The 14,433-nt window shown below is 54.8% G+C and overlaps 2 protein-coding genes across 12 annotated transcripts in view; one reads left to right on the forward strand and one right to left on the reverse strand.

The window, feature by feature from the left end:
* The first annotated feature begins 6,016 nt into the window (after nucleotides 1-6,016).
* On the forward strand, nucleotides 6,017-12,231 carry LOC120375588 (palmitoyl-protein thioesterase ABHD10, mitochondrial-like). 5 transcript variants are annotated; one of them, XM_039496303.1, is made up of 6 exons: nucleotides 6,017-6,034; nucleotides 6,387-6,643; nucleotides 8,679-8,872; nucleotides 9,377-9,488; nucleotides 9,765-9,902; nucleotides 10,480-12,231. In XM_039496303.1, exons 3-6 carry the CDS (start codon nucleotides 8,700-8,702, stop codon nucleotides 10,882-10,884), a joined length of 828 nt encoding a protein of 275 aa, XP_039352237.1. In that variant the 5' UTR covers nucleotides 6,017-6,034; nucleotides 6,387-6,643; nucleotides 8,679-8,699; the 3' UTR covers nucleotides 10,885-12,231. The 5 variants fall into 5 exon arrangements, with proteins under 5 accessions (XP_039352237.1, XP_039352236.1, XP_039352238.1 ...); XM_039496302.1 differs by having other exon boundaries at nucleotides 6,020-6,034; nucleotides 6,390-6,643; XM_039496304.1 differs by lacking the exon at nucleotides 6,017-6,034 and adding an exon at nucleotides 6,110-6,151 and having other exon boundaries at nucleotides 6,390-6,643.
* Nucleotides 12,228-14,433, reverse strand: part of SIDT2 (SID1 transmembrane family member 2) — a 28,242-nt gene continuing 26,036 nt past the window's right edge. For all 7 annotated transcript variants that reach the window (XM_039496292.1, XM_039496293.1, XM_039496295.1 and 4 more), the window contains one exon: nucleotides 12,228-14,432. In XM_039496292.1, the coding sequence (XP_039352226.1) occupies nucleotides 14,370-14,432 (63 nt within the window). In that variant the 3' untranslated portion in view covers nucleotides 12,228-14,369. The remainder of the gene's footprint in view (nucleotide 14,433) is intronic.

Consider the following 14,433-nt stretch of genomic DNA (forward strand, 5'->3'; position numbering starts at 1 on the left):
AGCCTTAAAAAAGCTTGGGCGGCGGCACGGAGCAACCCACCGCCTCTCAGCTCTTCTAATTGATCCCAGTTTGTTGTAAAACAAGGACTTTTATATAACAAGATTCTTTCTGGTGGACACCAGAAAGGCCAGAATCCTCAAAAACAGTTGGTAGTTCCAACTACGTACCAGTACAAGCTCTTAAGCTTGGGCCATGACAGGTTGGGAAAGTCCTTCCACTGGGAGGGAATGGGCAAGGACGTTGCCAAGTATGTCCGGTCAAATGCATAAAAAGTGTTCTTCAATGTCAAATACCTTGTTGTTTACATACTTAGTAGTATATGTAATAGTGCATGTGTTTTGTTAATCTGTTTATTTTAAAGTTCTAAAAGGAAATCACCAGCAGTGTGGTTCCCCCACTGTCTGCGATTTGGGGGGCGTGTCATAAATAAACAGATCAGGGTTAAGGTCTCTTTTACCTGTAAAGGGTTAACATGCAGTACCTGATAACCACCTGACCAGAGGACCAATCAGAGACAAGATTTTTTTCAAATCTCTGTGGAGGGAAGCCTTTGTCTGTGTTCTTTGTGAGAACTCTCTTTGGATCTAAGAGAGGTCAGTCATGTCTCCAAGTTCTCCTGGAGTAGTTTCTACTATTCAATAGTGAGTATTAATTAGAAAGGCGGATTAGTCTTATAATTTGATTTCTACATTTGCAATTGTGTGTTTTGCTAAAGAAAATTCTTTATTTCTATTGCTGATATTGCTTTTACTGAGAAAGAAAGGAGGGGGGATTCTCTCTGGAGATTGATAAGCTTAGACCCTGTATTGTTCTATCTTGAATTACAGAGACAAGTTACTTTCTTTTTATTCTTTAATAAATTCTTTTCTATTAAGGACTTGTTTGGTCTTTCCTTGGGTGGATTCTCAGGGAAAGAGAAGGGGGAGGTATCCCTCTCCTAGGAAAAGGGAGGGGGAGGAAGCAGGGGGAATGGTTTATTTCTCCTGGGTGTAAGAACTCCATGGATTTGGGGCTCTTGGAATCCCCTAGGATTTTGGGGAAGGACTGTGTCTCAATCCACATTTCCTGATTGAGTGGTGGCAGCTTACTAGATCTAAACTAGGATTTTAGTTTAGAGGGAAACCAAGTCAGGTCCCCACATTGGAACCCAACAGCTCCAAGTGGGGGTGAGACCTATGACAATGTGCTCCAGCCCCCTAATCATTTTTGTTGCCCTCCGCTGGACTCTCTCCAGTTTATCCATATCCTTCTTGTAGTGTGGGGCCCAAAACTGGACACAGTACTCCAAATGAGGCCTCACCAGTGCTCAGTAGAGGAGAATGATCACATCCCTCGATCTGCTGGAAATGCCCCTACTTATACAACCCAAAATGCCATTAGCCTTCTTGGCAACAAGGGCACACTGTTGACTCATTCAGCTTTTCATCCACCGTAACCCCTAGGTCCTTTTCTGCAGAACTGCTGCCCAGCCATTCGGTCCCTAGTCGGTAGCAGTGCATGGGATTCTTCCGTCCTAAGTGCAGGACTCTGCACTTGTCCTTGTTGAACCTCATCAGATTTCTTTTGGCCCAATCTTCTAATTTGTCTAGGTCCCTCTGTATCCTAGCCCTACCCTCCAGCGTATCAACCACTCCTCCAAGTTTAGTGTCAAATGCAAACTTGCTAAGGGTGCAGTCCACACCATCCTCCAGATCGTTAATGAAGATATTGAATAAAACCGGCCCCAGCACCGACCCTTGGGGCACTCCACTTGATACCGGCTGCCAACTAGACATGGAACCATTGATCACTACCCGTTGAGCCCGACCCTCTAGCCAGTTTTCTATCCACCTTACTGTCCATTCATCCAGCCCATACTTCTTTAACTTGCTGGCAAGATACTGTGGGAGACTGTATCAAAAGCTTTGCTAAAGTCCAGAAACAGCACATCCACTGCTTTCCCCTCATCCACAGAGCCGGTTATCTCGTCATAGAAGGCAATTAGGTTAGTCAGGCATGACTTGCCCTTGGTGAATCCATGCTGACCGTTCCTGATCACTTTCCCCTCCTTTAAGTGGTTCAGGATTGATTCCTTGAGGACCTGTTCCATGATTTTTCCCAGGGACTGAGGTGAGACTGACTGGCCTGTAGTTCCCTGGATCTTCCTTCTTCCCTTTTTTAAAGATGGGCACTACATTAGCTTTTTTCCAGTCATCCGGGACCTCCCCCGATCGCCATGATTTTTCAAAGATAATGGCCAATGGCTCTGCAATCTCATCGGCCAACTCCTTTAGCACCCTCGGATGCAGCGCATCCGGCCCCATGGACTTGTGCTCATCCAGCTTTCCTAAATAGCCCCGAACTACTTCTTTCTCCACAGAGAGCTGGTCACTTCCTCCCCATACCGTGCTGCAGAGTTCAGCTGTCTGGGAGCTGACCTTGTCTGTGAAGACAGAGGCAAAAAAAGCATTGAGTACACTAGCTTTCTCCACATCCTCTGTCACTAGGTTCCCTCCCTCATTCAGCAAGGGGCCCACACTTTCCTTGACTTTCTTCCTGTTGCTAACATACCTAAAGAAACCCTTCTTGTTACTCCTAACATCTCCGGCTAGCTGCAACTCCAAGTGTGATTTGGCCTTCCTGATTTCACACCTGCATGCCTGAACAATACTTTTATACTCCTCCCTGGTTATTTGTCCAATCTTCCACTTCTTGTAAGCTGTTCTTTTGTGTTTAAGACGAGCAAGGATTTCACTGTTAAGCCAAGCTGGTCGCCTGCCATATTTACTTTTCTTCCTACACATCGGGATGGTTTGTTCCTGCAACCTCAATAAGGTTTCTTTGAAATACAGCCAGCTTTCCTCGACTCCTTTCCCCGTCATGTTATTCTCCCAGGGGACCTTGCCCATCAGTTCTCTGAGGGAGTCGAAGTCTGCTTTTCTGAAGTCCAGGGTCTCTGTTCTACTGCTTTCCCTTTTTCCTTGTGTCAGGATCCTGAACTCGACCATCTCATGGTCACTGCCTCCCAGGTTCCCATCCACTATTGCTTCCTCTACTATTTCTTCCCTGTTTGTGAGCAGCAGGTCAAGAAGAGCTTTTCCCCTAGTTGGTTCCTCCAGCACTTGCACCAGGAAATTGTCCCCTACACTTTCCAGAAACTTCCTAGATTGTCTGTGCACTGCTGTATTGCTCTCCCAGCAGATATCGGGGTGATTAAAGTCACCCATGAGAACCAGGGCCTGTGATCTAGCAACTTCTGCTAGTTGCCGGAAAAAAGCCTCGTCCACCTCATCCCCCTGGTCCGGTGGTCTGTAGCAGACTCCCACCACGACATTACCCTTGTTGTTCATACTTCTAAATTTAATCCAGAGACACTCAGGTTTTTCTGCAGTTGCTCCTACACTGTGCTCCTACAGAGTCAGGTGATCTTGTCACCTGACACCAAACGTTACCTGGGACTTCTTGTAACTTTCCACTGGAAGGGAAGAGGGGTCAAGTCTGGGAAACAAAGGATTCCCGCCTTATGCCAATCCTATTTCCGGGTCGGGAGGGAGGCCAACAGCACTCCTCCTCGCCATGGCCTGTCTGCCCAAGGAGACAGACTGCAAAAGCCACCTGAAGGGAAGACAAGGGGGGAGTCCAGACTGAGACGGGCCCAGTCTGAAAAGGAATGTAACTGGAACTGTGAACCACAGAAACTTTGCAACCTGCCTGCAACAATATCTAGGGTGAGAAATACTACTGGTAACCAATTTCTTTAGTGAAACTAGCTTAGTTTGCGTGTTTGATTTCATTTGCTTAGTAATCTGCTTTGTTCTCTGTTACCCCTTTTACCACTTAAAATTTGCCTTTTATGGTTAACAAAATTTGTTTTGTTTATTATTAAACCCAGTGTCTGTAATTTCTAATGGAGGGAGGGAGAGGAAAGTGTGCACACCTCTCTCCACATTGAGGGAGGGGGCGAATTTTATAAAATCTTTGGGTTTGTCCCCCTTAAACGGAGTGAGCACCAGAGTGCTGGAGCAAGTCCCTTCAGCTGTCTTCCCAGAGCTGGTGTGTGTGTTAGAGGAGACTTTAATAGCCTGACTCAGCAAGACACGTGAAGGGGGCCCAGGCTGGCAGAACAGGCAGACTCAGTGGTATCACTGCACATCAGGTGGCTTCCTAAGGGGCATAACCTGTCACAGGGACAGTGTAGGGCTCAGAACTGTGGGGCGGGGTTTCTAACACAACTTGTGTCTCAGTTCAGCAAAGTCAGCACAGTGTAAAAGCTAGAGATCACAGAGCCCAGGACGTGCGTCCTAGGCATACAGCCGAGCCCTGGGGTGACAGTCCGAGCAAAGTCCTCGCCAGTGCAGTCAGCATCATGATATGTGTGGACCTGCTGCACATACACGTGCACCCACCCGTCACACGAACGGAGCCTGGTGCCTCTAGCAATCAGACTGTCCTCCCCCCTTTGTGGTACCTGCCCCCCTTCTGTTTTGTGCTGCACACCTCTCTGCCCATGCAGAGGGAGCCTGACCCACTGTGACACAAAGGCTCCTGGGCGAAGGGTCCCGTTCTTCGCAAACAACTCTTGTCTCAGACCCAACAAACTCACTACAACAAATATATTGTTTACAGGCTATGTGTCCAAAACAGGGTAACATGCGAGGTGTCTGTTGCAAGCTAGTAACCTACTGATGTTCATACCCATGATGTAGTGTGTGCATGGGTGATATGTAAGGAATAATGTAGCTATAGTGAAGGTTATGCCCTTATGGTATTAAAGTTGAAAGGAGCCACCAAGCAAAACTATCACTCAGTGACATCCTATTCGTGCAGGTGGAAGCCATCCCTGTCAGCCAGTGAGGTTATGCCAGGCGCTATCCGCCATTCCCCAGCCCAGTGGGAAACCATCATGGACAGCCGCAAACAATCAAAACCGCTGGGAGGTAAAATAGGGAGGTGATAACAGCCAGGGGGTGGTCACGTACCAGCGAGAGAGGCTCTGTGGCCATTCACTGAGGAGGCAGTTTATGGAGTGGGGGTGTTTTATGGAGGGTTGGAGCCTCTTCCTGGCAGCAGGCCAGCTCTGCAGCAGCCTGGCTTTTGGGGGTAAGTAACCTCCTTTACTAGCTAGGGAAGGTAGCTAGTGATCAGTGTTGGCCCTGGTTTGTATTTTAGGGTTTTGTTTTGTAGTGTAACCACTTCCACCACTCTCCCATTTCTAGTAGGATCTCTATTTTCTCTGAAATAAACCTCCTCTGGTCTCATCCCAAGGACTGTGTAGTTTACAGTCCAGCCAGACAAGTCCGACAGAGGAAGATTTTGCATCTGGGGATCTGACTCCCCAAGAGACTGAGTGTCTTGCTCAAGTCATGCTCAGACTCTAGGGCAAAGGAGGGAAGTGACCCTAGATCTTGTGAGCCAGAGCCCAGTGCCTGAACCAACTCTCCTGACACACAAAACTGAGACCGTGACATCTTCTGCTTGTTAGAGATCCCCTAACACTTTTCACGAGTGGGATGCTAGCCCCAGCCTCCTGGCCAAATGACATTCCGCCTCTCTACATCCCCCTACAGACTTCAGATTCATGGCCTCATTCTCCCCTTCTATCTGAAACTGGTGTAGTATTACCATGTGTCATTAGATTGCTGTATCATTACAGCCCAGAGATAGCTGCATTTCCCTGCTATGCAAAGCTCACCAGCTGCTCTGGGCTGCCAGGTGCTGCACAGACACACAACAAGATACTATTTATAGTAGTTATGTGGCCTTACTCTATACCTGGAACTAAAGTTACTGCTAGTTTCTCCTTTACCAAACCCTGACTCTTAGAGTAGCCCTTCTTTCCATACTATCAATGTATATGACCTAATCCTCCCTAGACTGCTAGATAACACTGACTGAGATCCCTTGAGTGGGAGAGAGGTGCTTTGGAGGGTTGTTTTATAAAGACTGCTCCATGGTGGTTGGCTGATGAGGAAGGGGCAGGGATGTGGAGGTGGGACATTTATTGAGAGCAGAGGAAGTGGGTGTGGAATACAGCAGCAGGGTGGTTGGGAGCAGGTGTGTAAGTGGGAACAGGTGTGGAGGCTAGTAGCTAAGGGGATTAGTGGTTGAATGGCTGGAGAGAGACATAGACTGTGCCTGGATCAGGGGCTGGGTGTGGGCAGTGTGGATGGGGTGTGTGGAGAGATGGTGGAAGGAGAATGGGGAGTAGATGCATGGGCTGAGGGTAGACATAGGCAATAAAAAATAACTATCTCTTATAGCTCTCTAGGCAGCAGGGCCATTACCAGCTGCCCCATTTCACAGCTAGGGCCTAGGGAGGAGAAGTGATTTCTAAGCTCAGGCAATGAGGCTGCAGCAGAGCTGCCAATTGGTCTTTCTCAGTAACATTGAGCTTTTCTTCCTCTAGCAGCCTTGGAGATGCCTTGGCCCTCTGACCTGCTCAGTGCCATGTCTAGGATCAGGGCTTGCTCGTGGCATCTGAACAGCCAGCTTTGGTCTCAGCCATTCTTCCTAGAGAGCCCCTGGGGCTGGTGCCCCATCTCTGGTTGTCCTGGTGCCATGCATTGTGGGCTGCACAAGTGAGCTGGCCTGCCCTTGAGTTAGAAGTGGGTGAAGTAGGGCTGCCAGGCTGTCTGCCTGAAGGCTCCGCAGCTGAAGCCTGCGGTGAGTGTGTGTGCGCGCGCAGAGCTGGCTGTTGCTCATCGGGAGACAGTCTGAAATGCTTTGGCTGTTTGAGTCCCCGTTGCTCTCAGCCGTCTGCCTTGAGCATAGCTGGCATAACCCCGCCACCACCACCTGCTAGCCCTGCTGTCCTGCAAGGCAGGAGTGAGGGTCTGGGTTACCAAGCAAGGGGCTGTCCCTCCCTCTGCAGCAGGGGAGCCCCACTCCTGGGCACTCCTGCCTGTGGTGCCTCCAACCCTGTCTGCTTCATTTGCTGCTCATCTGCCTGTTGCTCCCCCAGCCCAGGTCAAGCAGCATCTCCAATGTGGTTCCCCTGGAGGGGGGCCGGGCCTGGCCGTGCTGGGTGTGGGGGCCGGGCCTGGCCGTGCTGGGTGTGGGGGCTGGCAGCTGTTGAGATAAAGTAGGTATCCACTCACCTTTGAGGTGGCTCGCTGGCTCAGGGCTGCTCACAGAGAGAGGTGCTGGGCTGCTGTGGGGTTAGCTGACTGGCCGGCTGGCTAGCCCTGGCTCACACTGGGGCCCTGCTGGTCTCAAGTCAGTGGCTGCCAGGTGAGCGAATGGGAATCCCCCACATCTGAGCTGGGCCATTGTCAGCTGGGAGGCTCCCTCCATCCCCTACAGGAGCACTGAGCTGAGTGGGGGAACGCACCTGCTCTGCAGGCCACGCAGCTCCTGTGCCCCGGCTCTCAGGGACAGCACATGTGAGAGTGTGGGGCAGGTCCGTGCCCCTGGGGGCCGGCTCCTCAGTCTCTCCCTCAGGGGGCTGCACAAGGACGCTAACAACCCAGCAGTGTGGGGAGGGGAGGGGCTCTTGCAGCACGTGCTCTGGGGAGTGAAATGGCTGGAGCCCCTGCTCTGTGACCTGTGGGATTCACAGATGTAGCCAAGCTCCTTAGCATCCCATTCACCCCACACAGCTACTCCCAAAATAACCAGCGAGGGTTACAAAGGCCATGGCAGCACAATGCACCTTCCTTCTCGCCGCAGGGAGGCTGTGTCTTTGCTGCCTGGGGGGTGGGAGGGAGAGGGGATTACGACTGTGTGGTATCTCACTGCAAATTCCTTGTGGGGACAAGACCAGCAGCTGTTACTACTGTAGCACTGTAACTAGGTGAGGTCAAACCCTGGAGCCCCTGCCCAGCTGTAGGTGGGTGTAGAAACCCACCTCTTCACCAGCGATGATTTGGAGGCAATGTCTGCTGCAGGCTTGGGGCTGTGTCAACACTGTCAGATGCACCCGCCTGTCCCAGTACTGGAGGACAAGGTCCCCCATGATAACAGCCAGCCATGGCATGGAGCCGTGCATGCGCAGAGGCAGGCTGGGTGTGTGCCTCTTCCAGGGCACCTCAGTGCTTCCAGCTGCGCCAAGACACTGAGCTGCCCAGGAACAGGAGGAAAACACCTCGCCGAGCTCCCCGCGGCCTCCGCGAAAGCTGCATGTTCTGGCTGTAGGGCCGGTGTCGAGCCACAGCCTCTGCCCCTGCTGGAACAAAACCGCTGTGAGTCTCGGGCTGCAGTGTGCAAAGTGCAGCTAGTGCTGGCCAGGAGCTGGTCTCAGCAAGGCTCCCCCTCCCCTGTGTCACCGCTGCTATCTCCTGCTGCTGGCCCCTGCTCTGAGAGAGGCCCCTCGGGCTGGGGGTCCGGCCCAGGCGGTGACAGCAGCAGGCAGCCCTTGCCAAAACCCACTGGAGAGGCAGCTGGACCAAACTGCTGCTTCCCAGCTGCTTGCTAGGGCCTGGCCTGGCCTCCAGCCAGCCCCTCCCCTGGGGGCCAGGCCAGGCCCAAGCTGGCACTGGGACCCCCCCCCCCCATGGTGGTTCATGAGCAGGATGGAAATGCTGTGAGTGGAGGAGGGTGCTCACATGGTGCACCACAGGTCCATGCCGGGACCCCTGCACCCTCTGCTTTGGGGTGGCCAGACTGGGCCGTGGCCCCCCCCCCACATGTGGGATGGCTCTGCTGCTGCTGGCAGTTGCTAGACACATGGGTAACACCTCTGTCTCTGTCCCTCCTGCAGGGCCACGCGTCCCACTCCACCATGGCATCACCTTTGTTCTTGTCGCGGGGAGCCCTGCCCCGCTTGGCTTACTACAGGCTGGCCGGGCGCAGCCCCGGCATCATCTTCCTCTTGGGGTTCCATGACAGCAGGGCGAACCCCAAGTGCCTGGCCGTGGAGCAGTTCTGCCAGGAGTCGGGACGGGCTTTCCTGAGGTAGGTGATGGCCCGTTGATGCCAATGGGGAATTGCCAGAGCCATTCAGAACAGCAGCCACCAGCTGGGAGCTCCAGCCCCTGGGCTGGAGACCACAGGACTGTGCACCCTTGGGCGTCAGTCAGTGCAGCCTCCGGCCCTGCCAGGAGTGGGCTCTCGGCACATGGCCTGTTTGCATGGGAGCTGGACGCGGGGTCTCCCCCTCTGCTCACTCCCTTCCCCAGTGGGGCTCAGCACCCCTCTGACATCCCTCCCCGCACTAGCCCGGATTGTCTCCTGCGCTGCGTCCCCCCGTGTCTTCCTGTGGCACGAGTGCCCCTGGACATGGGCCCAGCAAAGGGAACACGGCCCTGATGGCGCATAGAGCTGGAATCCCCTCCTGCAGCCAGAGCCCAGGGTCTGGGAGCAGAGCTAGTGAGCTGCTGGGGGCAGAGGGATCTCCACACAAGGGGGAGGCGCGGGACTGTTCTGCCTGAACAACAGCTCTGCACCTTTGCCTCTCAGCTTTGACTACACGGGCTGCGGCAGCTCAGACGGGTGTTTTCAGGACTGTTTGATTGGCCACTGGAAAAACGATGTTCTAACAGTTCTGGATGAACTCACCAGCGGGCCGCAGGTAAGAGGCAAGGCCAGCAGCCCCTCCTGCCTCTGGGTCGGTGCAAAGGGCTTTGCCCGCTGGGGTGCAGGTCCCAGGAGTTCTCGTGGGCGGGGAAGCTTTGCCCAACAGGGCTCTTCAAAGCCCTTGGTGTCCCCTGAGCAGCAGATTGACAGCAGCGCTCTAGGCGAGCACGCCCTGGGCAGGGGGACGTAGCACCACATCGGTGGACGAGGCAAAGGCCACCCGCCGGGCGGTGCCCCTCTCTCTGACCGTTCCCTGTCTCCATCTCTCTAGATTCTCGTTGGTGTCAGCATGGGAGGCTGGCTCATGCTTTTAGCAGCCCTGGAGCGGCCAGGGAGGGTGGCTGGGCTGGTGACCACAGGAATCGGGGCAGATGCCTTCCTAACGCTGTACAGAGAGCTCCCTCCGGAGGTGAGACAGGGTCCAGCACATGATGCGTTCAGCACAGGGAAGGCCCTGTGTGCTGGGGGAAACAGGAGGGTTGTATTCATTAACCCGCCCCTGGGAATAAATGCCTAGAGATGTGAGCCCTGCCAGAAACCAGCTGGGAAGCAAATGCACCTGGTCTCAGCTCTGTCCCTGCTGAGCAGGGAAGCAGCCACCAGGCCCGGACTGTGAGTTCTCCCAGCGATCGTGCTCTGCCTAGAGACGCATTTCTCACTGACCCCCAGAAATCCCTCCTGGCCTTCAGCCAGGTGGGGAATGTTCCTGGTGTGTCTGCTCCCAGTGAGCCCCCAGGCATGGGGGGATCAAGCGATTGCCCTTCCAGATGTGGGGGAAAGATCCAGGCTGCTGCTGATCTGTCTGGAGTCTCTCCCCTCCCTCCTTGGTTGGAACCAGAAAGGGGCTTGCCCTCCTGCTCGTGGGATTAGCGAGGTGGGGTACCCTGACAGCCCAGGGTTTTGTGTAGCTTGTCAGGCCAATAGCATCTCCCTGATCCCAAAGCTGGTACTGACTGGCCTGTGCGTTTTCTGCCCGTGGGGGGTAGGTGAAGGGCGAAGTGGAGCAGACGGGAGTCTTTAACTGCGTGATGGCTGGGGCCGAGTCTGTGCTACTTAAGCGGGAGTTCTTTACGGAGGCGGAGGAGCACAGTGTGCTGAGGCGCCCGTCCATCCCCATCACCTGCCCCGTCCGGCTGCTCCATGGCATGCAGGACCAGCTCATACCCTGGGGCAGGGCCGTGCAGGTGGCTGAGCAGCTGGAGAGCCAGGATGTCCGCATCACGCTGTTCAAGGACGGGCAGCATGGCCTGAAGGGAGCGGAGGAGGTGAGGGTGCTCGTGGGGACGGTCAGGGACCTTGCTGAGAGCCTGCAGAGAGAGCCAGGCCTCGGAGAGAGACTGGAAGCCGCTGTGGGGACAGAGCCCACTGATGGGGCAGCGGTGACCAGCTAAGGAGCCCTTTCTGGGCCACGCTGAACCTAGCCCCATCTAATCCATTAATGAAGAGATTGCGTAGTGCTGGCTCCCCACTGCCCCAAGGCCTAAGCCAACCCCATTAGCACCAGGAGGTGCTCAGAGCCTGGGCTTGCTAATGAGCTCCCTGCAGGGGTGAGGTGACAGCACCCAGCTTGTAGCGCTGGGTGAGTCTGCTACTGGCCAGTGCATCTGGAAAGCAGCTGCTGGGCGGGGGATTGGCTGCTACAGCGATTGAAGGTGGGGTCTCTGGGTCTAGAATAGAAACATGGCTCAACATCCTGCCCTCCAGAAACACGTGAGAAAACCCAAAAAGGGCTCAGGTCTTGGAGAAAAACATTAAACTTTCCTGAAAAAATTCAGTGATGCTGCATTGTTTGGAGAGAACAGGCTGAGGGAAGGGGATTGAACATCCCCCCTGGAGTGCCCAGCGCTGTTCCACGCCCCATGCCCATGGGGGGGCTGCACATGCAGGCTGTTGCCAGAAGCGCTGAGGGGGCCAGGCTAGACATGCCTAGCAGGTGCCCACACTTTGGCTTCCATCACGGCTGGATGAAAGGGAACAAAACAGGCCATTCTGGTCAGGGCTGGCTTTGCTGTGAGCCTGCCGGGCTGGCTTCCTGCCCAGGGGTTGTAGGGCTGTTGCTATGGCAGCTGGGGGTGAGTACAACCTCTCCCACGGTGCTGTACTCCCCAAAGAAACCGCTATGCCAGTCGGCGGCAGCCATCCCCTGTGAGAACTGTACCCACACGCAGGGCTAGAACTAGGCTGGGGCGGTTAAAATCTCCAACTTTGGTGTAGCCAGGCCCAGGGGCGTGGACTGCAGCCAGTCACGGGTCCATGTGCCGGGGGGACAGCCAGTGGGGTTAGCACATGCACAGGCTGCTGCAGCTGGGGGAACGCTTGGCTTTGTCTCCTGCAGAGAGCTGAAAGGGGCTTCCCTTCCCCTGAACTACACCCCCGCACACACACAGTCTGTTCCCTTCAGCAGGGCAGGGAGAAAGGGCTCCCCCCAAACCCGAGCAAGGGGCAGAACTCTCCCTACTCCCCCTTCACTCAAATACCCTGCAGCCACTCCTAGCTGAAGGTTCGCTGTCAGGAGATAGGGCTGGAGCTGGGTCTCTCGGGGCCTTGCCGTCTCATGTCCCTGGTCAGGGTGAGGGTTGCAGCACTGGGGTTAATGGAGACCACCCATCAGCACCTGTGGAAGTTGGGTCCATTGCAGATGGAAGGGGAAGGTCAGACCATGCTAGGCCTGAGGTTGAGTTGCTAACAGGGGGGTACCTGCCTTCCTGGAGCAAGGAGGCAGGAGCCTAGTGGGTAAAGTGCAGATTAACTTTATCATTTAATTCTCTTCATTTGATGGCCGAACCATTCTTAGAAAACATGGTGCAACTTGGCTTAGTAACAGTGTACCTGGAAAGTCAAAATATTGTCAATGCATTCAAGAAACCGGAAAACTATGGACATTCCAGTGCCACGACCCTTCTTCTGGAGTGGAAGAGGGTGTCTTCCCCTGTGATGACTGAGAAAGCACCATTCTTAGCCTTTTGTTGTGTAACCAAGGCACCCCTGGGCCATGCACCACAGAACCATCTGATATGTTATGTGGCCAGAACAAAGAGGACAGAGTCCCGGAGTGGATCCAAATTTGAGCCTAAACCCAAACAATTCTAAGATGAGAATACAAGCTCAAACTTGCAATGTAAACAGCCAGCGGGCTACTGGAGAAAGTTGCTTAATGACACCCTTGACACAGATGTGTGTTTTGACACCCCACCTTCAGTACACATTAGCCAGCGGGAGTCCAAGACCCCACAAGTCCTTAGCAGTGGGAGGAACTAGACACAGTTAGACTGGACATACATCCCCCTTCAAAAATTTAAATAAAATAATAAAAATTAGGCACTGAAGAGAGTCATGCGCCCATGTGCTTCTAGAACCGAGATGCAACTGCCCCCGGCTGCTCTCCCGCCTCACGGAGGAGCCTCTGCCTGGGGGACAGTTTGGACGTGCTGCACCCATGGGACGGCCTCACATTGGCAAGTGGTGTGAACAGCCCCCTTCCTCCTCAGGAAAGGCCACAGTTGTAAGAACGATAGCAGCAGCAGCAGCACCTTTACAAGAGTCACGTTCCTTGGAGACCAGACAGCCCATCTCCCGCCTGTGGGGCAGAGGGGCCCACGGTCTGTAACACTGGTTATAGGCCGGGTCGAGGGGAGGACACAGAACACCAGTGAAGACAGCAGGGGTGGTGGCTCCCTTCTGGGCCTACCTCACAGCTCGTGAGGCTGGGGAGAACAGTGCTGGAATGACAGCGAGAGCCCCATATTTCACAATCACCTTTGCACTGTTGCCATCCCTCAGAGCCTGCTGTAGGGTCATGGAGGGCTTCCGCTGGCCCCTGCTCTATCCGCAGGGAGGCCATACAGACTGGTGGGGGCAGTGGCTCCCTCCCATGGACCAGACGATGGGTGGGGGTGATGGGAGGCGGGAGGGACCCAGTGAGCCTGCAGAGAGGAAGGGCCTGTTCTCAGCCTAGACAGGGACACGTATGCCAAGGATGGGCTCTCTCGCTGAACAGCCAGGCCTGAGAGGAGCTGCCCAGCTCGGTAGCAGCCTGAGGGGAGACCAACTGAACTGCACAGTTGAGCGGGCCAGTCCCTGGGCTGTGCCCCAGGCAGCTTTCACTGGGTGCTGTGCTTTACTGGGGGAATGGGAGAGGGCTGGATATCCTCTTTGCAGGGGATGCAACGTTGCTCCCCCAGTGCCCTGGCCAGTACTCGGTCAATGCGAATGTCAGGCAGAGGGAGTGTTTTCTAACTTGCCTGCTGTTTGCTCTGAGAGGTTCCCTGCCCCCGCTGGCCCCAGAGCTACGGGGGAAGCTGGCTGCCTGAGGAGGAGCCAGGCCTGTTAGGCAGAGGTCCCCATGGCAGTCCGTCTTGGCATGGCACTGTGGTGGGGACAGAGATGGGAGAATGGCAGTGCAGTGAGAACCCACCACTTACCGGGCCGGGAACCTGGAGCCACCCCCACGACACTGCAGTACCAGTAGGCCCAGCAAGGCAAGGGACAATGGCTTCTGCTGCCTCTGACCAGGCCTCGCACCATCCCCACCCCTCTCTGAAAGCCACGTGGCGGCAGGTGGGTGCGTTGGGCCTTTCCTGCAGCCCCTTGAGCAGCTCAAGCGAGGAGGTGACGTGTTCAGCTTGGCAAGGCGCCGTCTGAGGGTTGGACGACACCCTGGCACACAGGGGGGGCAGGCGGGGGGGCATGAACACGAGTCCCACCTCCGGAGAAACCCCCACGCCTGGGATGCTTTGCCATGTCCTCGTGAGCTGCCCACCACAAGCGTCCTCTACACTGGAGACCAGGACTGGAGGCAGCACCTGGGCAGGGTGGAGTCCCCTCCAGGAGGCCCCAGCTAACAAACCACAGGCCAGGTGGTGTTATGGGAAAGGGCCTAGAAGACATAGATTTTGTCCCGTTGGACGCAGTCCAGGTCATCATCCAGCGTCAGCAACACC

Source organism: Mauremys reevesii, linkage group 12 (genome assembly GCF_016161935.1).
Source record: "Mauremys reevesii isolate NIE-2019 linkage group 12, ASM1616193v1, whole genome shotgun sequence".
In the NCBI taxonomy this organism is placed as follows: Eukaryota; Metazoa; Chordata; order Testudines; family Geoemydidae; genus Mauremys; species Mauremys reevesii.

Coding starts and splice junctions, on each gene's coding strand:
- LOC120375588 (XM_039496303.1), top strand. CDS start 8,700: ATGGCATCACCTTTGTTCTTGTCGCGGGGAGCCCTGCCCCGCTTGGCT. Junction 8,873..9,376: donor TCGGGACGGGCTTTCCTGAG/GTAGGTGATGGC, acceptor TTTGCCTCTCAG/CTTTGACTACACGGGCTGCG. Junction 9,489..9,764: donor AACTCACCAGCGGGCCGCAG/GTAAGAGGCAAG, acceptor CCATCTCTCTAG/ATTCTCGTTGGTGTCAGCAT.